This window comes from Aquarana catesbeiana, linkage group LG01 (assembly GCF_042186555.1).
Source record: "Aquarana catesbeiana isolate 2022-GZ linkage group LG01, ASM4218655v1, whole genome shotgun sequence".
In the NCBI taxonomy this organism is placed as follows: domain Eukaryota; kingdom Metazoa; phylum Chordata; class Amphibia; order Anura; family Ranidae; genus Aquarana; species Aquarana catesbeiana.
Genome location: NC_133324.1, coordinates 663397809 through 663425692, shown reverse-complemented (window position 1 = coordinate 663425692; position 27884 = coordinate 663397809). Strand labels below are relative to the sequence as shown.

The following is a 27884-nucleotide window of genomic DNA, read 5'->3' as shown; positions in this document are numbered from 1 at the left end:
TTTAGTCTATTCATTTAGGATTAGCGCAGCACTACCCACTTATATTTAATCAATAGTATGTAAACTCTTGAAGGGGACGATAAGGGACTATATACAAGATTTTAGTAATGAGAACGGTATCATTAGCAGTAATCAGCATGGATTTATGAAGAATCGTTCTTGCCAAACCAATCTATTTACCTTTTATGAGGAGGCAAGTTGCCATCTAGATACAGAAAGGCCGGTAGACGTGGTGTATCTGGATTTTGCAAAAGCATTTGACACAGTTCCCCATAAACGTTCACTGTACAAAATAAGGTCCGTTGGCATGGACCATAAGGTGAGTACATGGATTGAAAACTGGCTACAAGGGCGAGTTCAGAGGATGGTGATAAATGGGGAGTACTCGGAATGGTCAGGGATGGGTAGTGGGGTCCCCCAGGGTTCTGTGCTGGGACCAATCCTGTTTAATTCATTCATAAATGACCTGGAGGATGGGGTAAACAGTTCAATCTCTATATTTGCGGACGATATTAAGCTAAGCAGGGCAATAACTACTCCGCAGGATGTGAAAACCTTACAAAAAGATCTGAACAAATTATTGGGGTGGGCAACTACATGGGAAATGAGGTTCAATGTAGAAAAATGTAAAATAATGCTTTTGGGTGGCAAAAATATGAATGCAATCTATACACTGGGAGGAGAACCTCTGGGGGAATCTAGGATGGAAAAGGACCCGGGGGTCCTAGTAGATGATAGGCTCAGCAATGGCATGCAATGCCAAGCTGCTGCTAACAAAGAAAACAATATTGGCATGCATTAAAAAGGGGATTAATTCCAGAGATAAAACGATAATTCTCCCGCTCTACAAGACTCTGGTCCAGCCGCACCTAGAGTATGCTGTCCAGTTCTGGGCACCAATCCTCAGGAAGGATGTACTGGAAATGGAGCGAGTACAAAGAAGGGCAACAAAGCTAATAAAGGGTCTGGAGGATATTAGTTATGAGGAAAGGTTGCGAGCACTGAACTTATTCTCTGTAGAAGAGACGCTTGAGAGGGGATATGGTTTCAATATACAAAACACGAAGAGGGGTCTTTACTGTAAGAGCGGCAAGGATATGGAATTCCCTTCCACAGGTTGTGGTCTCAGCGGGGGGCATCGATAGTTTCAAGTAACTATTAGATAAGCACCTGAATGACCACAACATACAGGGATATACAATGTAATACTGACATATAATCACACACGTAGGTTGGACTTGATGGACTTGTGTCTTTTTTCAACCTCACCTACTGTGTAACTATGATGATCAGAGTTACATTATTCCTGACAGCTAAAAAGTTAATTGGCGTCATGCTGCTGGCTCTGACAAATGGCTTTATACCCTAACTATGCAGGCACCATCAGATGGAGCCCTATCTGAGAATGGCTTCTTTAGTATCATCTTCTATACCCTATTGGACTATAAGATTTAAAATGCATTGCCCTCATAACTTATTTGTTCAGTTTTGTTACAGTGCATGAATCGTGTACTTCATATGTGATGATTGAAAGTACATCATTCAGTGGGGAAAAAAATGTTCCAGTGACAACTGTCTAAGATAGAATTTCCCCTCACTGTGGGGAGATTTCCTCTCATTTTCTATTGGGGACAATCAGTGAAGAGAAAGCTCAACAATTGGATACATACAACAACAATAACCTGACAGGGGTTTTGTCCCTTCTACTCTATCTGTGACAGACCTAGCCGGGAGAGAGACTTTTGGAGGGGACTGTATGCTAGCCTCTTGCCGATCGTGGGCCCTGGCATTTGGGGGAATGGTGCTCTTTGTGAGCTGTATGCCTGGGGACCCTTGAGGTGGTATTACTGTGGATTCGGGTCCTAGTCCCCCAGGACACACAGACTCTGGGGACCCTGGATTTGCCATATTGGAATAGTGACTGATTCATACCGTTGGGACTCCTACTGTTAAATGCTAATGTCATCAATTCCAGCTACCTGTCTGTTGTCTGCTAAAATGTGTATTGTAAATAAGTCTCTAGTATGGGATCTAAGAGTCATTAGATCCCCATTGTTGTTTGTGTTTAATTAACTCTGCTATTGTGATACTGTTGATTGGATTTTCTGAACTACAAGATGGCCAGTCTGGCCTAAAGGTCATGTCTGAGTCATCTAGGCTGTCTAAAGGGATTAGTTAATTAGCTCATGTTAATTAGGTTAATGCTGTATTGTTAGAGTAATATGAGTCGGAGGTATGCACCTCCACTTTTAGTGTATAAAAGAGCCTGTATATTGCAATAAAGGAGATTCCTGGTTAAACTTACATACAGCCTCCCTGGTGTTTGTTCTGAGCTATCACAACTGGGTTAGAACGGCACATAGCTGTAGTTCTAATCCCGGAGCATTGGATGACCGAACAATCAGATGTTGCGATCTGCAATCTGATTCTATAGCTGCAGAGGAGTGTCGGGAGAGTGGAACCGAGCGAGCAAGGGGCTCGTTACACTATCCAATTAGAAAAAAAAAAAAGTTTTACCTTTATACACTAAGTTATTCAGCCTTTAGAAATTCAAATCCCAATAACATATGCCAAAGCGTGGTGGAATAGGGGGCCTCAAATGAAGCCCTTGACACCAATAGAAGGCCTTGTGCAATATTTGATGCATGCAATGCTACAGAAAACCGTAAGAGACACGCTAGAGTAGATGGTCAGAAACTGCTAACATACTACAAGAGATGGCCAGAAATTATACACATGGTATAGGTGTGGCTGTTAAAATGAGACTGAGGCCGGGTTCACACTGGTACAACAAACGCTCCGACATTGGGAGCTCATGTTGCACGACATGTGAAAATCAATGTTTCCCTATGAGAGCTGTCTCAACTGGTCCGACACAAATGGGTCCGACTTTGAAAATGCTCCCTGCATTACTTTGGTCCGACTTTGATCCTACTTCAGCCCATTGAATATCACTGAAGTTGGATCAATGTCAGATCGCCATCTTAACTGATCCGACTTTGGCATGCGACTTGTGCTCTGATGATCTTAAAGGGGAACTCCATGTCAAATAAAAAGATAACAGCACGAGTTTCCCCTCCAAGGGCATACCAGGTCCTTCGGTCTGGTATGGATTTTAAAGGGAACCCCTACGCCGAAAAAACGGCGTGGCGGTCCCACCAAAATCCACACCAGACCCTTATCCAAGCACACAGCCCGGCAGGTCAGGTAAGGTGGTGGGGACGAGCCAGTACTCCCCCCCAAACCATACCAGGAAGCATGCCCTCAACATGAGGGGGGTGGGTGCTTTGGGGCAGAGGGGCCCTGCACCCCCCCCACCCCAAAGCACCTTGTCCCCATGTTGATGAGGACAAGGGCCTCTTCCCGACAACCCTGGCCTTTGGTTATTGGGGTCTGCAGGCGGGGGGGCTTATCGGAATCTGGAAGCCCCCTTTAACAAAGGGGCCCCCAGATCCCGGCCCCCCACCCTATGTGAATGAGTATGGGGCACATTGCACCCATATCTTTCACCTAAAAAGTGTCAAAAATAAAACGCAGTACACAGGTTTTTAAATTAATTTATTAAGGCAGCTTTGGCGTTGCTTCCGATTTCTTCTCCCCTCTCCGGCCCTTCTGCCTCCCTCACTGACGTCTTCTGCCTCTGCCGGTTCTTCTCCACTCATGTCTTCTAGCCCTCTCCGGTTCTTCTCCCTGCTGTCTTCTGCCTCTGCCGGGTATTCCCCGCTGTCTTCTCCCGCTGTTCTTCTTCCGATGTTGACTCAACGCTCTCTCCTGCTCTAATGCTGGGTGCGTGGTGTGCCACTACGTATATTGGCATGGGGCGGGATCACCAGGAGACGTCGACCCAGAGGCCCGCCCCTTATGATGTCACCGCCCACCATGCCCCAGACAGTGACATCATAAGGGGCGGGTCCTCTGGGTGACGTCACCCGGTGACCCCGCCCCATGCCAATATACGGTAAGTAGTGGCACACTGCGCACCCAGCATTAAAGTGGGAAAGAGCATTGACTCAACATCAGAAGAAGAATAGAGGGAGAAGACAGCGGAGAAGACCCGGCAAAAAAGCGAGAAGAGAGCAGGTAAATATGATACCTTTTTTATTTTAAAGAAAAAATAATACCCTTTGGTATCAGTAAAAATCATTGAGTCTTTTGGCAGCAACCTGGACAGGTCAACATCAGTGCAAAAAAAAAGGAAGACATTCAATCAGCAAGAAATATACTGCTTGCAGATTAGTGGATGTTTATATAGGGGAGAGATGACAGGGAAATCTTAGGAAGAAATTAGACAGAAAAAGAGTGTGCACTGTGCAGCCTCCAATGTGAGTTAGCGCTCGATGGGTTAAGACCAGAATGAAGTCAATCCATCAGTGGCAGTAATAAAGAAAAACAAAGTTTGATAAAAAACCATGAAGGGACTGGACCAGATGACCAGGACATGTTTAGATGTAATAAGAATGATTAAAAAGAGCCTACGGTATCACAGGAGGTTTTTTTGCATGTCACTTTTCCCAGTTGGTGTTCAGCTGCACTGGGTTCAGTTTAATTGCCTATTCATCTCTCATCATTGCATGATCTGCAGTTTAGCACTGGTGAAACATTTTTTTTTCATCCCACAATGTGTTAGGCACACAGTACACACTGGATAGGTGTAGCAGAGGCGGGGGATGTGCCACTTCTATACACTCTATACACTCACCCAGCACATATATCAAACATGACAGGCTGATCTCTCACCTCCGGAGCACTCCTACCATCCCCCCTCCTCTCCTCGCTGCTCATTTCCTGAAGCTGACTCTATGGCCTTATCCCACAGATGTGATGACAGCTACAGTGGTCTGTGTCTCACAGCTCCATGCGGCTCTGCACCCGCCCATCGGGGAGATGACCGGTGTCACTGTCCACAGGTACAAATCCCGAGGAGGGGGAGAGCGTGGGTGGGGGCCGCATGCTGAGGCTACACCATCCAATGTTGGGGAGATGGCGCCAGGCGCAGCCAGCCGGTCTGTTGCTTGTCATCACCAGCAAAGACACTGCTGTGCGGGGGAGGAGTCGGAATGATGTCATGCATAATCGATTATGCTGGATACCGCATCATGCTGAATCGGGAAGGGCAGAATCGCAATGCAACGATGCGACGATTATTTTCAACACCCCTAACATACACAGCAAAGGTGATCCCAGGCATTTCTTAGGCCACACAACACTGAGTCACAGTCCAGGAACACTAAAACTTAGGATGGCTAAACAGCCACAAGCTGGGCACCAAAGATTTACATTCAAGAAAGGAACTGTTCCAGAATGTTTTTTATTCATAGTAAATTTCAGTAAAAATAGGTATTTCAGGTATAATAGTGATCTGGGGAAGAAATGTAGGGTGCCCAAACACTTTCAGATGAGGTACGCAACTAAGGGTAGTCACATAGAAACATTTTCTATGTGCTTATGTTTGTGGTTCCACTAAAGACTTTCTCCAGACCTACACCTAGACATTACAAGGTTTTTTTTAGAATCAGACATTTACCTTTAGTTTGGTCATGGTTGGTCTGGGACCTCCTAGAAACTGGTCTTCTGAGGAATCTGCTTCTTCTGTCTTTGTTTCTGATGCTTGCAAATGCTTATCACATGTCTTATTCAAATCAGGAAAATGAAGGAAGGTGATACTACAAGCAGTAGCTGCACTCTGCACACCTGGAACCTGCTGGACCCGTTCATACCAGGCAGCCAAAAGAGGAATCCTTGAGATCTCCTCTGGTGATGTTTTATGCAAAGCAACCTAGGGAGAAAAACAAAGTAAAGTTGTTTCAAGCATATCTAATCAACCTAATCTATCTATGACATCTACACAATCATGATGAGGCAGTGATAAATCCTAATCTTTAAGCAAGGTAAGATATGGTCACCAGCACAGTGGACTTGGGCTTTGTCATCAAAAAATGGAGCAAAGCTTTTTTTCCAGGCATCGACTGTACTGAGTAGGGATGAACCGAACACCCCCGGTTCGGTTCGCAGCAGAACATGCGAACAGGCAAAAAATTTGTGCGAACACAGTTAAAGTCTATAGGACACAAACATAAAGAAATCAAATCTGCTCATTTTAAAGGCTTATATGAAAGTTATTGCCCCAGGGGACATGTATTAATGCAAAAAAAAGTTTAAAAAAACGTCCGTTTTTTCAGGAGCAGTGATTTTAATAATGCTTAAAATGAATCAATAAAAATGAAATATTCCTTTAAATATCGTGTCGGGGGGTCCCTTAGTCTGCCTGTAAAGTAGTGCATCTTTCCCATGTTTATAACAGTCCTGCAGCAATATGACATTTTTAAAGGAAAAAATGTCATTTAAAATTGCTTGCGGCTGTAATGTATTGCCGGATCCCGGCAACATACATAGATAATCATTAAAAAAAAATGTCGTGGGTTACCCCCCAGTCCATTACCAGGCCAATCAGGTCTGGTATGGATATTAAGGGGAACCCCCGTGGCAAACCCTGTGGGTCCCCAGGCACTATATACAGTATATATACTATACGGACTGCACTATATACTCTGCAGAAAAATTGGACCTTAGGTGTTGGTGGTGCCAGAACACTGTAACCCCTCACAGTTACTCTTGTTGGGCGCAGGAACGGTCCCTGCTGTTAATTATATCAAAAATTGTAATTACATGCCCCTTGGGACTGACAAGCGGCACTGGTGGGACTGACAAGCGGCACTGGTGGGACTGACAAGCGGCACTGGTGGGACTGACAAGCGGCACTGGTGGACACTGATACGTTGCACTGGTTTACATTTATATTAAAATGCTTTGTATTTATAAGGCTGTAACCTATCATACCATGTGTTATGTATGGCTTGCTGGCTGCAGAATGAGGGGTGCAATTTATGTTAAAGTGGGCGAGTTCTAGGGTTGCCACCTTTTTCTTCAAGTCAAACCCGAACACTTTGGTGGCGCACGCCATTTTTTTTATAGTATAAACTATACATATATTTTGCTATTAAATAATATTTCTAATCATATGAACTTAATAACAAGAGTCCCCCTTTACATCAGAGTCCATAGAGTTCCCGTTAACTGTAAGGGGGACTCTGCAGACTCTGATGTAAGGGAGAACTCTGGGGACTCTAAAATAAGGGATGCTCTGGAAACCCTGATTTAAGGGGGAACACTGAGAACTCTGATGTACGGTGAAGACTCTGATGTAAGGGGAAACACTGTGGTCTCTGGTGTAAAGGGGAAATCTGATGTAAGGGGTGCTCTGAGAACCCTGATTTGCCTTAGCGTACTTACTCAGAGGCATGAGAGAGAAGGGGGAGACTTCAGTCACAGACAGGGATGGATGGTGAGCTCACTCACCCCTTGGCAGTCAGCACCTCTCATCCAGATGTATCTGAGGCTGCTGGATTCAAATTTACGGCCCCCAGTTTCCTTTTCTGAGGCACAGCGCCAGGGATTGGAGTGTGGGCAGACACAGAGGGGTAGGAATGGGGGGAAGAGGAGCAGATCGAGCCCTCTCTCCTTTCCAGTCTGTGTGTGTGTTTGGGGGGGGGGGGTTGTTAGTGCTGGCTTTTGGCAGTGTAAAAGAGTGTAACAGACACTCTCAGCTTAGACAACTGCAGCCAGCAACCCTGCTGGGAAGCCTTAGTCCAGTCTATATAATGTGTCTGGGTTTCAGACAGTCTGAAACCCTGACGCATGGTTCCAAACCCGAACTGTCCGGGTGAACCCTGGACAGGTGGCAACCCTAGCGAGTTCACATTTACATGTACAGGCCTAGTGTACCCTCCCACATTCACTCCCATCCCAAGGCTTCATGGGAAACGTAGGCTGATTACAGTTAGAGAGAGAGAAGAGGATATGATGCAATCACTGTTTTAAGAGATCCTCCCTGCCAGAAAAGATGATGCATTTTTTGAATCACAGAGCTGACTTCCTGAAACTTAAATCAGACATATCTCTTAAAATCCCAGAGTTCTGCTTTAACTATTATTTCAAAAACTGTAATTACATGCCCATATTGACCAGGGGCAGAAAAATTGGACCTTGGGTGGTGGTGCCACAACACTGTAACCCCTCACAGTAACTCTTGTTGGGCGCAGGAACTGGCTCTGCTGTTAAATATAATTTCAAAAATTTTAATTACATGCCCCTGTTAACCACTTCACGCAAATCACCGTACCCGTATGTTGCTAGTTTGACGCTAAATACCAGTGTTATGGCAGCAGCTAGCTGCCATAACCCCGATATTTTTGGGAATGGTGAGCGGTTCTCTTTAAAATAAAAGTGAAGTCCGCGACTGATTCGCCGCAAGATCACTTTTATCGGCGGCAGGAGAGGTGCCCCCCCTCCTGCCGCACTCCGGTCATCTCCGCCGCTTACCTGACCCGCCGGTATCGCCAGAGACAATCGCGCCCTCTCCCGTGGATGCCTGGCTGCCGACTGAGGGGAATATGGCCCCTGCTCGGTTCCATGGCATGGGAGGGCGGAAGCGACGTCAAACGTCATTTCCGCCCATAGCTCTTAAAGGAAAATCTTTTTTCTTATTTTTCAATTATTTTTTTATTTATTTTTATTGCATTTTAGTGTAAATATTTTGACCCCAGATCTCATATTTAAGAGGTCCTGTTTGTTCTATTACAAGGGATGTTTACATTCCTTGTAATAGGAATAAAAGTGACCCAAATATTAAAAAAAAAAAAAAAAAAAACTGTGTCAAAATAAAAAACTAAACGTAAAATAAATAAGAAGAAATTTTTTTTTTTTTTTTTTTTTTAAAGCGCCCCGTCCCGACAAGCTTGTGCACGCAGAAGCGAACGCATACGTGACTAGCGCCCGCATATGAAACCGATGTTCAACCACCCATCGACTATGGAGATTTTTAAGGGAAAATGTTTGTCACCATTCCATGAGAGGGCGCAATTTTTAAGCGTGACATGTTGGGTATCAATTTACTCGGCGTAACATTATCTTTCACAATATAAAAAAAATTGGGTTAACTTTACTGTTGTTTAATTTTTTTATTAAAAAAAGTGTATTTTTTCCAAAAAAGTGCGCTTGTAAGACCGCTGTGCAAATACGGTGTGACAGAAAGTATTGCAACAAATGCCATTTTATGCTCTATTGTGTTAGAAAAAAATATATATAATGTTTGGGGGTTCTAAGTAATTTTCTAGCAAAAAAAAATATTTTAACTTGTAAACAACAAGTGTAAAAAAGAGGCTCAGGGCTGAAGTGGTTAAGCAAGGGCAGAAAAAAATTGGGCCTTGGGTGGTGGTGGTGGTAGTGCCACAACACTGTAACCCCTCACATTTACTCTTGTTGGGCGCAGGAACGGACCCTGCTGTTAAATATTATTTCAAAAATTGTCATTACATGCGCCTGTTAAACAGGGGCAGAAAAATTGGGCCTTGGGTGGTGCCCTAAACCAAAAATATCGTTGGAAGCTAGCATCATCAAGATTCAGGAGGAATAGGATAGGCAGCATAGGCAGTCTTCAAAGGATCCCAGATCCATAGCAAATTCAAACAGTTACATCAGCATCAGGTGCTTGATAGCTGCTGATCCAAGAATGATTCATTTTTTATAAATGTGAGCCTATCAAAGGAGTCTGTGGACAGGCGCACTCTGATCTGTTGCAAACCCCCCAGCAGGCCTGAATGTGCAGGACAGGTCAGTAGCTCGATTGCATATTGAGCAAGTTCTGGCCAGTGGTCCATCCTCAAGACCCAGTAACCTAGTGGCTGCTCTGTTGGAAAGGTCTCCAAGTCTGCTCTTGCCCCTAGATATTCCTGCACCATATAATGCAGTCGCTGGCGACGGTTGCTTGAACCTATCAGACCTTGGTGCTGAGGACTGAAAAATTGTTTAAAGGCATCGGTCAGCCGGCCACCTTCTCCACCGCTCTTCCTCTGACCGAACAAAGCCTCAGAAACACGTTGTCCAGCACTAGGAAATGATAACCTCCCAGGGTCTGGAAACACAAACTTTTCTTCAAGGTCTCCTGAAGATGTTTCATCCTCTGCTCCCTCTCCGAAGGCAGGATAAGTTCTGCAACTTTACCCTTGTAACATGGATCAAGAAGGGTTGCTAGCCAGTAATGATCCCTCTCCTTGATACTACAAATCCTAGGGTTCTTTCGCAGGCTTTGCAGAATCCATGCAGAGGCCATGCAGAGTATGTTTGCAGAGGCATTCGATTCTGAGTCCTCTGGGTCACTAAGGATCACATTATCCATAACTACCTCCTACCAGCCACATACAACTCCTTGGGTTTCTGGGGTATGAAAACAATCCCTTGAAGACTGCTGCGCGTTATCCTATACATCCATGCTGACACAATCCCCCTCCTCTTCTTCCTGTGTGTTTGGCGGCCCCGCATGAATGCTATCTGGATAAAGGGGGCCTTGAGAGGAAAGGAAGTCCTCCTCTTTCTCCCGCTGTCCCTGTCAGAGGGCGGAGAGAAGGTTGGTGCCATTGTCCCATACAACCATTCCTGGCTGAAGCTGCCTCTCCTTATTGGCCTTCCGGACATGATACACTGCCTGCACTGAATATAGAGTATAGACTGAATATATGCTAGATGCAGAATATATATATATATATATATATATATATATATATATATATATATATATATATATATATATATATATATATATATATATATATATATATATATATATAATGTCTCAAATACACTGCCACTAACTAAATAACCTGCCTGCTTAATCTAACTCAAGCTATCTCTCCGTCCATGCCAACAACACTACACGTGGCCACTATGTAAGCAGCCTAATATGGTGTGGGGCGTGGACAGTCCATCTGAGCCATGATTGGCCAAAGGCACCCTGCCTTTGGCCAATTATGGCTCTCTCAGCAGAGCTCGCTGTGATTGGCGAAAGCATGCAGGTCAGGTGCATGCTTTGTCCAATCATCATACAGCAATGCACTGCGATCCCGCAGTGCATTATGGGGCGTTCCGCGGCGATGGAATTTCCCGCAAACACCCCATAATGTTCGCTGTTCGGCGAAGGGGCGAACGCTCGATGATCTAGCTCATCCCTAGTACTGAGCATGAATTGAGACTTTCGCACTGTTCTGTGCTGCAGACAAGAAAATATGTAAAGAGCCTCTTGACAGATGTCATATCATACAAGTAAAATACACATATTTTCCATTTGCACATTAAACTATTTCTACTCCATAGCTCTACTAAAACCATATAGACGCCATTTGGGATTCCAGATTCAAAATCTCCAACTCAAGATGGAAATACATATCTTAAGCTGTGGAGATTGCTTATATCAAACAATAAGATATTTATAGAGATATTTAAACTAGAATGATAGCTGCAATTTGGTGGTGGTAATAATTTGAAGAAATTATACAATATACCTCTGCTAATGTATTTGTAGCCACCTAAGCAAACAGCATTATTTATTTAGGTATAGCAAAGAATAATGGGGTATGGTTCACAGTAATCACACTTTACTGCAGTCATTTTTGATTTTAATATGATTTCCGATTGTGATTTACCTTTACTGTCCATTTGAAAAAAGATGTATTACAAGTTAAATAAAAATACACCTGAAAACAAAAAATTGTTTGCCTAACACACTGACTTTATTTTTCTCCTCTGGTGTGTTTTTTATTTAATGTGCAATGCAGCACTATTTCACTAGGAGTGATCTAAGAGTTTGTGCTGTATTTTGATGCAAAATCTGCTTTAATGCCATGCTTAATGTTACTTTCGCATTGATACCACATGCTTGCTTTTTCATATTTTTGTATTAAATGCAGAAGCTTGTAGATTAGCCACTTGGGGAATATGAGAAGATTGTGTGTGAATCCGCGCAAGGAAAAGTACAGAGGAGGGAAAAAACTGCTGCCTCTACAAAGAATACTACCACCTAAGTGGAGTACACCGAGTTAAATTGGGAATGATGTAGGTGTGGCGCTGTTCTTATTTAACCATCTCTATACAGTGCATTTTCACCCCCTTCCTGCCCAGGCCATTTTTCAGCTTTCAGCGCTGTCACACTTTGAATGACAATTGCGCGGTCATACAACGTTGTACCCAAATGAAATTTTTATTATTTTTTCCCCACAAATAGAGCTTTCTTTTAGTGGTATTTGATCACATCTGCGGTTTTTATTTTTTGCGCTATAAACAAAAGAAGAGGGACGAGTTTGAAAAAAAAAAACACAATATTTTTTACTTTTTGCTATAATAAATATCCAATTTTTTTTTAAACAAATTTTTTTCTCAGTTTAGGCCGATATGTATTCTTCTACATATTTTTGGTAAAAAAAAAAATTGCAATAAGCGTATATTGATTGGTTTGCGCAAAAGTTATAGCGTCTACAAAATAGGGGATAGATTTATAGCATTTTTATTATTATTTTTTTTTACTAGTAATGGCGGCGATCTGCGATTTTTATTGTGACGAACACATCGGACACTTTTGACACATTTTTGGGACCATTCACATTTATACAGCGATCCGTGCTATAAAAATGCACTGATTACTGTATAAATATGATTGTCAGGGAAGGGGTTAACACTAAGGGGTGATCCGAGGGGTTAACTGTGTTCCTAGGGAATGTTTCTAACTGAAGGGGGAGGGGACTTACAAGGGGAGGAGACCGATCGGTGTTGCTCTATACTGAGAACACACATCGGTCTCCTCTCCTCTCTAACAGGACGTGGATCTGAGTGTTTACATACACAGATCCACGTTCTGCCGTGTTACCGGGCAATCGCGTGTGCCTGGCGGACATAGCGGCCGCCGGGCAGCGCATCGGGTGCCAAGTGACACGGCGCATGCGCGATTGCTGCCGGCGGCGCGCGCGCGCCCCCTGGTGGGTAGGGAAGGCGAGGGCGTTATATGACGCCCTCCCAGAACGAGAGCCACGCCGCCTGGCCGTCATATGACAGCCGGTGGGCGGCAAGTGGTTAAAGTGACTAGTGACTGGTAATGGTGTGTTAGACCCTCTGCAGGGTATAACATTAAAAGGTATGAATGCCTTCAACAGTTGCTGATAATAAATCCCCAATAGGCAAATAATTAGCTAAATGGCAACTAAAGCCTACATATAAGTGCCTATATGCAAAGAAGTGTTACACCCTCTGCAGAGTGCAGCACTCAATGATTAAAGTGCCACAGCTCGCACAGCTTCCCGTAAGCACCTATTACAAACCTCTATATACACAAACACACACTTATACATTCAATACATACGTGTAGGTCACACTATATCCTGGTTACACTCAAGTGCTGAATGTCTAGATATGTCAGATCTGTCCAACTATTTAAGAACTGTCACTGCACTGCCTGCAAATACACACTTAATGTTTAAAAGTCAAATAGCTACTATTATAAAAAAAATGCTTCTATATTTGCTTTTACAGTCTATTAACCCCAGTGTTTTTTCTAGGCAATTAACTTTTTAGACATGTCACGAATACCCTAGAGGAGTTGAGGCAGGTGATGTTTAGACAGCACAAAATAAGTGGATTTCCTCAGATAGCTTATTAGGCTGACAGCTGGTACCGTGATATATAAAGGCAAACTAGAAAATTGTGCATATTTTTGCTGCACGCAAGCTTTTTACAGCAAATAGTTTTCAAACTATACAAAGATTTGATAAAAGAATGTGAAACATTGTTCCTTGAAGCTCTCTCTTTTATATTATATCTACTTGCATAATTCATTTGCAGTGGAAAGTAAAGTTGTGCTTACCTCTATGAGAAGATTCAGTGCTGTGAAAATACAAAATCAAGCATATCCCTTTTGCCTGTCTGTTTCTCCATTCAGGTGGACCACAGATGTTTCACGTTACAATATGTAGTCTAATCTTACACTAGTTAACAATGTGCTATTGAAATTCACCTTTAAAATATTTTTTCTTGGGGCTCCCCAGTTTGGTTGGAGTATGCAATATTTTGTATGCTAGGCTGGCCATTGTTGGAGAGATGTCTCCCCAAGAGCAACATCTGCCAGCACCCTTTGTAGTAGGATCTACTAAACATTTTACATGTAGTTTTCAATCCTCAGCCTACATCTCTACTCCATCCCAGATTCCAACCTCCCACCCACCATCTCAAAAAACAAAACAAAAACCTTTGCCCCACTTTAACGAACAATTTAAAAGCCCAAAGTACTTAGCACAGTGTGTGGTCACACGATATACTGGATCCTTAGAGCCTGGTGGGATATAGTCACCTTTGATAGATATATAGGAGAGATGGTACCGCGCCGTCTTAGATGGGATGTTCCACCCAATGATGGATTGGTGGATGATGAATCTACCAAAGAGTGGTTCATATTCTTTAACACAAAAGGGGTGGAACGCCTCAGGTTTCTTTTTAAAAGGAAACAAACTAAGATTAGGAGTTTGGATGCTCAGATACAGGTCCTGAGGGATTTAACTGAACTGCAGAAAGAAGAGCCTGAGCTTGTTAGATTGTCAGGAGGGCTCAAGTCTGATGTTGAGAAATGGGAAAAAGAAGTTAAGGATAAAAAGAGGAAGAAGTTCCTGAGAGATACGGGCGATTATAAAGAAAAGAAAATATTTAGATGGCAAGTTAGGTTAGAAGAACAGGAAATATTATCCCGGGAATCTACAGCCACCAAAATAGAAGGGATAAATAAGAAAATGCCAAAAATAGATACTCAAAAGGGTCCCCACAGGGAGTCCAGAAGCAGGTCCCTAAGGTACAGGCACCTAGTGGCCAACCCCAGCTGGAACCATGCCATTCTAGACCATATAACGGACTGGATTATGGACAGAATGGTCAAAACCTTATAATAAGCATAGAGGGCAAAGAAGACCATATTATAATAATGGATTCCAAAGAGGAGGATGGATTTAATAGAGGAGGGTTCAATGGTAGTTGGCCTTTTAGATCTGGGAAACAAGGATATTTGAATCCAGCTCCCTATTATCCAGTGCAACAAGAATATAGATCTCCACAAGGGCCTGGTAGACCCCAACAGGGCTATGATAGACCCCAAATGGGATATGATGGATCACAATCAGAAGGGCACCCAGGATGGTATAATAGGTATGTTCCCTTGGAAGGATATATTGATGATCAGATAGGGATAATTTTTTTAGGACATGAGAGTACCAAGAGGAGGGGGGGAACAGGGGGAAGCACACAATGGAAACACATTTGGAGTAGAAAGAAAAGATGGAGGGGTAGGAGAGCAGGAAGGAAGCTCCAAAAAAAGAAAGTACCAACAGGGGAAGGTATCTTTAACCTTAGTGGAGTCCCCCTGAACAGCAATGAAATTAAAGTATTAGATAAAGGATTAAAATTTGCCCCTACTAACAACCTTAACAAATTTGAAACTTATGTTAATATCCTGAAGTATATGAAGAAACTGAACATAAAAAAGCATTTTATCTCTAACACTACAGGGAGGACAGCTAGGAATAATTCATTGGGTACGGGTTTGCGCGATAAATCCATATTCAACCCCCCTTCCTCTGATAATAAATTCACAGAAGTATTTAAAAATATGGTTGTTAATGATCTGGAACAATTAAAGATCAGGAAAGTACATGATCCAGAATACATCAGGAGAGGTATTCAGTTCCTGGAGGATAAGAAAGAGGTGGTTATTGGACCGGCGGACAAAGGGAGGGGGGGTTGTTTTGCTGTCTAGATTGTACTATAAGGGAGAGACTATTAGGGCATACCAATACTTATGTATTGGCGTCTAATCCACTTAAGCAATATAAAGAAGAAGATTTTTGTAAGTTAATAACAAAAGGAGTAAAGAAAAATATTTCATGTAAAAAAGAAGCAGAATGTTAAAATCCTACCTCATGCCAAACCCCAGTAATATAATTCCTTCCAAAAATACATAAAGGATAATCAAAACCCATCAGGGAGGCCTATAGTCAATGGGTTAGATTCCCTATCATCCAGACTGGGTCAATACCTGGATATTTTTTTGCAACCTCTGGTGATATCGACCCCTGCATACTTAAAGGACACCAAACATTTACTGCAGATTTTGGAAAGTATAAAAATGGTGGCAGCGGACGTAGGTTCCCTGTACACCATAATTGAACATACGGATGCTAATAAATCAGTTAAATGGGCATTAAGAAATTCTCCCATAGAAAAGAAACAACGTAGATACCTTTTGCAATGTCTGGAGTTTGGGTTACTTCATAACTATTTCTGGTATGATGGTAGTTACTACCTACAGAAGACCGGGGTTGCTATGGGGGCCAGTTTTGCTCCCAGTGTAGCCAATTTATTTTTGGCTCACTGGGAGTCTCAGGTGGTCTTTAGGGATAGACCAAAAGAGTTGGCCTGTTACAATAGGTTTATTGATGGCCTGTTTATGGTATGGAGAGGAGATAAAGTCAGTCAAACGGAAATGGATATATAGCAATCGATAGCTGTCATCATAAATCCTGGTTATTGAACATACCCAGGGGGCAGTTTGTATGACTGAGGAGGAACTGTACCAAGAAAGAAGAATTTATAGAGCAAGGGGCACAGTTTGAGGAGAAGTCTTTGCAAAAAAGTTATGATAGTGCCTTTGTTAACAAGCAGTTGGAAATAGTTAAAAATATGGAGAGGAAAGACTTACTGGTAACAAAAGGAAAAGTAGGAAGTAAGGAAGGAGATGAATATAGGATAGTGTTGGGATATAATATCCAAAAGAATAAGGTAGAGAGTATTATTAAGCATTGGAATATACTATTGAGGGATAAGGTTTTAGGGGGTGTTCTCCCCTCCCACCCCACCCCACATTTGTTTATAAAAAGGCACCTAGCTTAAGAAACTGAAGTGGCAACGAGGGTCAGTTTATATGACCATAGTTATGTGTGTAGTAAGACTGATTTAGAATTTCAGCTAAGAATCATATTTCTTGTATTTCATCTTGAAAACTACTTATGACAGTTTGTGGTTCCTCTTTTTGTGCAAGAGCATACTGCAGAGAAACAAAAGTTTTACATAAGGTTTAAAAATATATATGTTTTGCAGAACCTGTCTGGGTTAACATGCGTAGGTTGATTTAGGTTGATTTTTAAAAGGTTAGAATGCTTTGTATAACGATAGTGTACCGCCTGTTCTCTTGTGACGCAATATGCTGAAAATTATATGTACACTGTATGAACTGTATCTGACACTCTTGACATGTAGACACTAGTTGGGTCAGGAGTGTCCACTCTTTTGGCCAAAAAGATGGAATAAATCTCCCATACCAGAGTTCTTGGTCCATTCCCCGACATCTTGCTTTAAATCTGCTACTTTATTTGGTGCATTTGGCCGTGAGGGGGGAATATCGGTGTGACCTGTTGAGGCAGGTGGCACTGTTTTCCACCAGACCTACAAGGAGTGGTCCGAGAGGCCAGCCCTGTGGGCTATATCGTAGCGTCAAAAGGCGCCTTCTAGAACTGTTATCTAGGAGAGTGCACTGTGTCCCATTTGGTGGCCTGCTGTGGACGACCTTGGTAGCGTCAAAAGGACCTGGGAATCTGAGAAATAGATAGCTGGAGCTCCAACGGGAACAGGTGAGAGTCTTTTTACTTTTGTTTTTGGATAACAGTCAGCCAGCCAGCCTCTCGACGGATTGAGAGAAGGGAAGCCTGATCACCTTCCGAGAGAGACGTCCGTTCAGATGATTGTGCATCTTTCGGACGAATCCTCAGTCAGTCAGTAATTTTTGGGTGGGAGTGTCTGGTATAATTGACGTGTGTATGAGACATCACTTTGTGGTGAGGAGACAGTTGTCCTCTTCTAAGTGCGTTTCCGGAGACTGCGCCCAGGCCACTGACCGAGGGAAGTGTTGTCTATTGTTCCTACTTGTGTCGAGGATTCAGACCCCTTACTGAATTCTCATCATTTACCCTACCCTCTGTGTCTGTCTTGGTGTCTTTTAGGTTACAAGAATGGGTGGGAAACATAGTGTTGAATCTCCCCTACAATCCATGATCTCCAACTTTAGGAAGGGATTTTCTAAGAACCGCAATTAAAAATTTAGTCCTGAGAAATTGATAACATTGTGTGAGAAAGATTGGCCCCGCTATGGAGCGCGGTGGCCCCCACAGGGAACCTTTGACTTAGAGACCATTGACCGATTATTTGAAAATATTATGTCAGACTCACAGAAACATGACCAAGACGCACCTTCCAGGAGGACTGCTCGTTCAGATGATTGTGCATCCCTCAAATAAATCCTCAGCCAGTCAGTTAGGAGGACTATCTGTCCGGATGATTGTGCATCTCTCGGATAAATCCTCAGCCAGTCAGTTAGGAGGAATATCCGTTCGGATGATTGTGCATCTCTTGGATAAATCCTCAGCTAGTCAGTCAGGAGGAATGTTCGTCCAGATGATTGTGCATCTTTCGGACAAATCCTCAGTCAGTCAGCTAGGAGAAAATGTCCGTCTGGATGATTGTGCATCCTTTGGACAAATGGGAAATAGAGACCTGCAGTGGATAGAAGCCACAAAAAGAGGAACAGTACAGAATTATGGTTATGACAAGAGTAGTGCCACTGACAAAACAAACAAAACACATATATTCTCAACCCGAAGAGACAGATCAGCCTCCCCCGTATGTAGATGAACAGACCTCAGATCGAGACAGGTCAGAGCCATATCCAAGTGAACCGTCCAGTAAACAAGGGGACTCAAGTTGTTGTCCACCTACATCAGATTCAGCAAGTTTGTCAATGCCAAATCTCAGTAAATATACTCCGAACCGTAACACTCTGGGTATAGGCAGGACAGAAATAGGGAACTCAGTAATAGTCAATGGGCTCCCCAATCAAGTGTCCACTTCCACTCCGAGAAATCCTAATGCAAATAGCCGGACCCTTGCCCCGTCTTTCAACATACCTCTGCAAAAGCCCCTAAGAAAACAGGCGGTGGGGGAACATGGGACTCTAGTTTACACCCCTTTTTACCACAACAGATTTACTGAACTGGAAGATTCATAACCCTGCCTACTCTGAGAAGCCCCAAGCCATGACAGATTTGCTCCGGTCAATAAGTCAGACCCATAACCCCACTTGGTCGGACTGCCAGCAACTTTTATTGACCCTTTTTAATACTGAGGAGAGACACAGAATTAACCAAGCAGTGCAGAAGTATAAAGTCAAAAGACCCTTCCTATTAGAAAGACTTTGTAGTTTTGGGGGGGCATCAAGTCCAACATCAATTGCTGTACAATGCCGGATTGCCCTATTCCCTTGCTAGGCAGAGACTTACTTGCTAAACTCAGAGCACACATATACTTCCAATCTGACGGACAGGCTATCCTAAAAATTGCCCCATCCCTTTGAAGCCTGCATACTGCAAGGCATCCCGGGACTATGGGCAGAAGACAACCCACCAGGATTAGCCAGACACATTCCCCCAATCCTTACTGAATTAAAATCAGGAGCCACTCCAGTTAACCTGAAACAGTACCCAGTCCCTCAAAAAGCCCTAATAGGAATACAAAGGGAATTAAACAAATTCCTACACTATGGAATTCTAAAACCCTGTCAGTCTCCCTGAAATACACCTCTACTCCCAGTACAGAAACCTGGAACAGCTCACTGTTGTCCTGTTCAAGACCTCAAAGCGGTCAATCAGGCTGTAATGACCATGTACCCAGCGGTCACTAATGGACTGTTATGCCCCGTACACACGGTCGGACATTGATCGGACATTCCGACAACAAAATCCTAGGATTTTTTCAGACGGATGTTGGCTCAAACTTGTTTTGCGTACACACGGTCGCACAAAGTTGTCGGAATTTCCGGTCGCCAAGAACACGGTGATGTAAAGCGCGTACGACGAGACTAGAAAAGGCCAGTTCAGAACCAAGCGCGGCACCCTTTGGGCTCCTTTTGCTAATCTCGTGTTAGTAAAAGTTTGGTGAGAGACGATTCACGCTTTTTTAGACTCGTGGCTTTCAGATCGTTTTCTGCCGTTCAGTTTGTGCTTGTGGGTTTGTATCTGCTCTTCAGTGCGTGCAAGCAAGTTCCGCGTGACTTAGTCATTGTGTTCTTGTTCGTTCGTTACTGTTTTTCAGGTCGCTCTTCACAGGCCTTGCTGTTCTTCAGTGCGTTCTGTTACTTCGTCCTGAGCAGCCGACCGTTTTCTAGCCATGTTGCGTATGCGTACTCCTCGTAGAGTTCGTGCTGTGCGGGGGCTTGGTGTTGGGGTCCTGACCTTGACACAAGTCCAGTCCATGAACAGGGTGGGGAGGAGTTCATGGACCAAGAATTGGTTGCTTCAGCGTGACCAGTTCTCTCATATGCCTTTGCTCCGTGAGATCCGTGAGAATAATCCTGATGATTTCAGGAACTTTCTCAGGATGACGGACCCCGTGTTTCACCGTTTGTTGGCTTCGCTGACCCCTTATATTAACAGGCAGGATGCCTGCATGAGGCAAGCCATCACTCCGGAGCAGAGGCTCGTCGCTACCCTGCGGTATTTGTCGACAGGGAGAAGTCTGCAGGACTTGAAGTTCTCGACAGGCATCTCCCCCCAGGCTCTGGGTATCATCATCCCAGAGACCTGTTCTGCCATCATCCAGGTCCTGCAGAAGGAGTATATGAAGGTAAGATTTTTATCCTTTAATATCACATTTCATTGTATTTAATGTTTGCTAATATATTGTATTTCTTTCCTCATTCCCTAATTACCATGTTTGGAATATGCTGTGAATGTCCCCTTTGTCCTCATGCATGCTGGATTTTTATGTAATTAATTTTTTAGGTCTTTCATACAGATTGTCCTTCACTAACCTCCCCAGCATGCTCTACAGGCCCTATATTCACCGCATGTATTCACTTAAAACAATGTATTTTATCAGCTCCATAGTAGTGCTTTACCCCAAACACCCCTAAAATGTTTTGAAATGTTATTTTAGCTTTAAATTCAGGCAGAGTGGCAGAGGCTTTTTTTTGTGGTGTCCCCAAATCATTTTTAGTAACCCTCCCTCCCCCAACTGCTAAGTCAGCTGATCCCAATTCTCTATCTATCCTCAATCATCTATCTGTTGACTTTGCCAAACCCATACACACTATACCCATCTCTTTTGTGCTCAGATTTATGGATGAATTCCCCAAAGCATGTAGTGCAAGGGCCTGCCTGTATACTTTCAAATGGTACTGTTTCAAGTTTTTGTATCCTATTATTATCTTGACAGGTAATAGCAGAATGTCCAAATGTCCTCAAATGTGTACAGTGTGTATTTATATCTTTGTATTATGACACTTCTTACCTGTCCAGTGGGCTGCCAATAGTGTAACTAAGGAGGGGCTGTTCCAAGTAATACCTTGTATTTAGGCATTCATCTGTCAATGAAGTGAAGAGGGTTACCTGTCCAAGATTTCCACACCCCCCATAATGTTAGAAATGGCCCATGAGAGGGGGGGGAGGGGGAATATGATAGGTGTACCTTATACTTTGGCGTTGTTAAATTCCCCTTACTAAATGCTATCTGGAGGTTGGCCAAGAATGTTTGTGTCTAATCTGCTTGCCATGTTTATGTGCAAAAATACTCATTTATTTTTGTTTTCCTCAACAGTTTCCTTCCACGCCACAGGAATGGCAGACTGTGGCCTCCCACTTTGCCCAGCGGTGGGACTTTCCTAACTGCGGAGGGGCAATTGATGGGAAACACATCCACATCGTCCCACCACCCAACTCGGGGTCGTACTATTTCAATTATAAGGGGTTCAATAGTATAGTGATGTTGGCGGTGGTGTCGGCTAATTACGACTTCTTGTATGTGGATGCGGGGAAGAATGGCCAGATGTCCGATGGTGGAGTCATCGCCCAGACGGAGTTCTACAGGCGTCTCCAGAATGGCAGCTTGGACTTGCCAGCTCCAGAGGACAATGTGGAAGGACTCCCATTTGTGTTAGTTGCTGATGAAGCGTTTGCGCTGGGGGACCATCTTATGCGGCCATTCCCTATGAGGACCCTCACCCCAGAACAGAGGGTTTTTAATTACCGGTTGGCCAGAGCCCGAAGAGTGGTGGAGAACACATTTGGAATCCTGGCCAGCCGGTTCCGCCTATTTCTGACACCTATCCATATGGCGGAGTATAAACTTAACCACTTCGCATCCAGGCCATTTCTGACACTTCGCTCCTACATGTCAAAAATCATCATTTCTTTGCTATAAAATTAGATAGAACCCCCAAACATTATATATGTTTTTTTAGCAGAGACCCTAGAGAATACAATGGCAGTCATTGCAACTTTTTATCTTGCACGGTATTTGCGCAGCAATTTTTCAAACGTGTTTTTTTTTAAAAAAAAACTGTTTCATGCTTTAAAAAAAAACAAAACAGCAAAGTTAGCCAAATTTTTTTGCATTGTGTGAAAGATGAAGTTACGCCGAGTAAATAGATACCTAACATGTCACGCTTCAAAATTGCACACGCTCGTGGAATGGCGCCAAACTTTGGTACTTAAAAATCCCCATAGGCGACGCTTTAACATTTTTTACTGGTTACATGTTTTGAGTTACAGAGGAGGTCTAGGGCCAAAATTATTGCTCTCGATCTAACGTTCGCGGCGATACCTCACATGTGTGGTTTGAACACCGTTTTCATATGTGGGCGGGACTTACGTATGCGTTCGCTTCTGCGTGCGAGCTCACGGGGACAGGGGCGCTTTAAAATTTTTTTTTTTTTTTTTATTGTTAATTTTACTTAAAAATTTTTATTTTTACACTTTAAAAATTTTTTTTTTTTTTTTGATCACTTTTATTCCTATTACAAGGAATGTAAACATCCCTTGTAATAGGAATATGACACGATCAGTCCTCTTTACAGTGAGATATGGGGTCAATAAGACCCCACATCTCACCTCTAGGCTGGGAAGCCTAAAATAAAAATAAAAAATAAAACGATCGCCGCTTCACAGCCGAAGCGGCGCCGTTTTTTTAAATGCAGAGGCCGGGCGTGACGTCATAACATCGCGCCCGGCCTCCGAACCATCATAGAGACTCCGGCGACCATCTGGTCCGCCGGAAATCTCTATTGTGAACATCCGGCGCCGGCGGATCCGCTATCCGACTCACCGATCGCTGAGGTGAGTCGGTAGTAGCACCGGAGGGCGGCGGGAGGGGGGGGACGTCTCCTCCCGCCGCCCGTAAGAACGATCAAGCGGCGGAACAGCCGCTATGATCGTTCTTATGGTGTACGGAATCGCCGGCTGAAAATGCCGGTATCTGAATGATGTCTGTAGCCTCAGGCATCATTCAGATATAAGCCCTGAAAGTCGAGGACGTCATATGACGTCCTCCGGATGTCAAGCTGTTAATCATATCATCATGGCGTGCTGTATTCTCCATAACTTTTTAAGGAAACATTCGGCCAACTATGCTGGCTCTGTTGGGCCTGAGGCCGGAGTGATACCTGAAACAACACTGACGGCGCTTGAAAGCGGCCGTCCTGGCTTGCCCTCACTGAGTGCCCATGATGTCCAGTTACGATACCTGGAGTTCTTTGCAGGTAGGAGGGCCATCAATATGCCAGCAAATATGTGAAGCTTTTTTCAAATAAAAAAGCAAAAAAAAGAAATTCTTTGTGGATATTTACTGCTTGTGTTTGTTTTAGCTGACCCTGACAGAAATGTGTTGAGTCCAGAAAATGGCGTGATTGTGTAACCTTATACAAAGCACTGTTGGGTGTTATTGACAAAATGCAAAGACACTTTTCACTACAAGTGCACTTGCAACTGCACTGAAACTGCACTTGTAGTGCCAAGAGGATTTGCCCTTAGGAAATAACCCCCATTTTCACTGAAAACACCAATTACATCACCACCAAAGTGTTTTAACATTGACACAATAATCCACACATTCTTGATTAACACACTTTTTAATACCTGCACAATCACATGTGCATTTACCAAAGGTTTTTCAAACAAACCAACATGTTTGTTGTCTAACAATTTTTGGGGTAGCATTATCAAAAATAGAAATGTCCATTTAAGATAAAACAGGCATGTGTAAAACCAACAAGAAAGACACAAATCTTGAACTTACAAAGTTCACATTTGCTAGAATTTGAAGGCAATATCAGACTGTGTTTGATATTGCGTTCAGATGGGGTGAAGTCACCCCAGGAAAAGCCAAATTTGGAAGATGCACACCAATTTACGAATTTCAACATGTGCAACCTGCCATCACGGGGGATCAAGGGATGTGTTTGGGGTGAGAAACCCCTTCCTCTCAGCTACTTTATTATTGAGGAAGGGGTTGCACCCCCAAAACGCATCCATTGATCTCCCGTGATGGCAGATAGCACATGTTGACACACTGTGTGCATCATCCAAATTTGGCTTTGGGAAAAATCACAAAAACATTTTTCACATTGTAGCACACCAAAAAACAAAGGGATTTGGAGGGGCTTTAAACTCGCCCCAAAACATCAATAATGTTTATATTTTTTTGAATAACATCATTGATGTTTTTCTTGATGTTTTCCAATTGTAAATTACACCCCATGATCTCCCCGATCAGGATCTGGGCACTTTCTGATGTGAAAGGATCTGGATCCACAACATCACAATCACCTAAAAAGAGAGGAACCCCCCCAAAAAATTAGGTATCAAAAATATGCCGCCATCCATCTCTTACCTGAGCCTGTGGTCGCAGACACTCACCTGTTGTGGTGACTAGTTCCACCACGTCTTCTTCCTCCTGCTCAGCTTGTGTTGGGGGGATTTCCCCTTCTTCCAAAGGGGGGTGGGCTCTGGTCTCCTCGGATGAGGGGTGTCCCCCGAGTCTTTTATCCCCTATGTAAAACAAAATGGTATAATTAGCACACAGATATTTGATGGCAGAACTAGAAATAGTAAACATTGCTTGGAAGTGGGGTACAATTGTCAATTTTAGCAGAGTTCCAAAATGTAGCATTTTCAGTGTCCTTTGTCAAGCTTCAATACTTTACCTGTTTGGTACAAGCTTCACAGATGTAGCCCCCCCCTATAGTATACACTGGAGCACCTGTGTGGCCCCCTAATATAAATGGTGTTCTTGTGTCCCACACTAGTGCTCCAGTGTCCAGATGTGAAAACAGCTGCTCAGTGTCCTCTCCTTACACAGAATCTAGTTTGCATTTCATTCTAGTAACAAAGCCATCTACACAACCAAATTCGTTTCAGACAAGTATAGGGCGTAAAAATGGTGGCCAAATGCATATGGCCTAAACAATGGTGTTTTATAGGCCGAAAGAAAAATGTTTGATACGAACGAATAATGTGCCCATGAACATGAAAGCCATTTTAAACTGTACAACAGTTCCTAAAAGAACATGGAGCAGCACGAAAGTAATAAACATCAAAAGAATAGGAACACAGCACAACTACTTACTTTTTTGCAGCACTCTCCGGATCTTTCTGTACTGCTCATGTTCTCGTAATTTGAGGTCCGACCACCGCTTCCTGAGCTGATCTTTCGATCGTCGTACCCCGAATTTCCAGTGCAGACTCTTGACCACTTTCACAATGATCTTGGCCTTTCGGACGTTGGGGTAAGGCCCATACTTCCCCTCATAGTCGGCCCTCTTCAGGATGTCCACCATCTCCAACATCTCCCCAAAGGACATATTTGAGGCCTTAAATCTCCTTCTGGATTGGGACGTTTCCGGATCCGGGCTTTCCTCCTCCTCCTCCTCGTTGCTACAATTAGCACGATCCTGCTGTGTATCCGCTATGTGCTCTTCCCCCACTGCGCAGATTGAAAAGGGGCGGGGAATAGACTAGAAAGAACGTCAGGGGCGGGCGGAGTTACACGCATGCGCAGTGTGTATAAAGCGTAACACGCGTGCGTCTTACGTACGATCTGTGAGTGGAGGAAGGAGCATCGGAGGCGTCGATCGTGATAACGAAGGTAAGATCTAAACTTGCGCCTATACTGCTTCGAAATGGAAGCCTATATTTTAACAAGATTAGGGGAGTTTGGCCTGACCTTAGGGTTTGTCTTGTGTTGTGTCTTGCAGAGAAAATGGATGGGTTCAACGACCACAATTTCCTCCCCCTGTTCATAGACAAATACAGGGAGCTGCCCTGTCTGTGGCAGGTGAGACACCCCCATTATAATATTAAACAAAAGAGGCAGGCAGCGCTGGAGAAACTGCTGGAGTTGGTGAAGCCGGTGGTCCCCACAGCAACCATCCCCTATTTAAAAAACAAAATTGGTGGCCTGAGGAGCACTTATCTTAGGGAGCGCAAGAAGGTCACAGATTCCCAGAGGTCCAGAGCTGCAGCAGATGATGTTTATGTCCCCAGGCTGTGGTACTATGAGAGACTGCAATTTCTGTCAGACCACACTGAAGTCAGGGAATCCCTCTCTACTCTTCCTTCCACTCTTCCTTCCACCCCAGCTGAGGCTTCCGATGTCCAACCTGGGCCTTCCAACCAGGAAGAAGTGGAGGAGCCCAGCTGGAGCCAGGTATAGCATTCTTCAACAGATTTCTGGTCAATAAAGAAATTATGTTTACTAGATGTTATGATTGATCATTAATTGGTGATTGAAAAAAAGTGTTTTAAAATATTAATAGACAGTAGTGGGCACCCAAAATTGTTAAAAGAAACAAAAATGCTGGGCTCAGAATGATAGTCTGTTATATTTGTTAACATTCATTTTGCAACAGTCAGGAGGTTAAAATTGTGTGTGATTGATGAATAAAAAACTAAAACTATGTCCCTTTTTCATACACAGGAAGATCTCAGCCAGGAGGAGGTTGTGGAATGTGACAGTCAGGAGGAGGCTGGGATTAGTGGCAGCCAGGAGGAGGCGGGGCTAAGTGTCAGCCAAGAGAAGCCTGGGACCAGTCGCAGCCTGACTGAATCGTAGGTTCCTCCCCTCCGCCTTCCATATAAAAGAGCGAGGAAGACGACTTCCATGCAGGATTCAGCGCTCAGGCTCATTCAGGAGGCTTCTGCGTCCCTCAGAGCCTTGCTCACTCCTGAAGAGGCCTTTGCCTGCATGGCTGCCACAAAACTGCAGGGCATGCAGGAGAGTCAACGCCTCCTGTGTGAGCAACTTATTTATAAAGTCCTAACTAAGGGGGTGAGTGGGGAACTAACACCCAAGACCGACGTGATTGAGTTGGACCATCCTCCTCCTCCTCCTCCTGCTGCCACAACTCCACCACCAGAGCCACCGCGTGGAAGGAGGCGTGGAAAGAAGACCTGAGAGTGATGACCCTGGGTTCAGTCTGGTCTGACAGAAGCTGCAGTCTCTCGTATGACCACAGCCTGGGGACACAGATGTCATCTGCTGCTTTCCGGATCTCTGGGACTTCTGGACCAGACTGCCCTCCCTTAGATAAGGACTCCTCAGGCCACCAATTTTGCTTGAAAATTATTGATGTCTGCCCTGGGGGTCCAAGGCTTCGCCAATTTCTGCTGTTTCTCCAGCGTTTCTGGGGGTGGCAGGATTCTGCCGAATCTGGATACCGGACTTTGCCACAAAAACCAGACCCCTCTATGAATCCACAAAGGGGGGAGAATAGGAACCCTTTCAATGGGGAGAACAACAAAACAGAGCATTCCAAGGCATTAAAGTCTCCCTAATGCAGGCTCCTGTGCTAGGCCTGCCAGATAGCCAAAAAGTCCTCTATTTGTATGTCAGTGAAAAACAAGGAATAGCAGTAATACTTGGGGTAGTGGCAGCGCCCTGTAGCATATCTTTCAAAACAACTGGACACTGTAGCTCAGGGATAGTCATCCTGCCTTCGGGCCATCGCAGCAACAGCCCTCCTTGTGGCCGAAGCTGACAAGTTGTCATTAGGTCAGGAGACTTATGTCCGAGTCCCACACCAAGTACAGCCATTAATGGATTACAAGGGAAATCACTGGTTCACTAACAGTCGACTGGTTAAATATCAA

At 43.9% G+C, this 27884-nt stretch overlaps 1 protein-coding gene across 3 annotated transcripts in view; it reads right to left on the bottom strand.

The window, feature by feature from the left end:
- GSTCD (glutathione S-transferase C-terminal domain containing) overlaps positions 1 to 27884 on the bottom strand; it is a 287431-nt gene that overhangs the window by 159593 nt on the left and 99954 nt on the right. For all 3 annotated transcript variants that reach the window (XM_073601880.1, XM_073601873.1, XM_073601887.1), the window contains exon 4: positions 5525 to 5776. In XM_073601880.1, coding sequence (XP_073457981.1) covers positions 5525 to 5776 — 252 coding nt within the window. The remainder of the gene's footprint in view (positions 1 to 5524; positions 5777 to 27884) is intronic.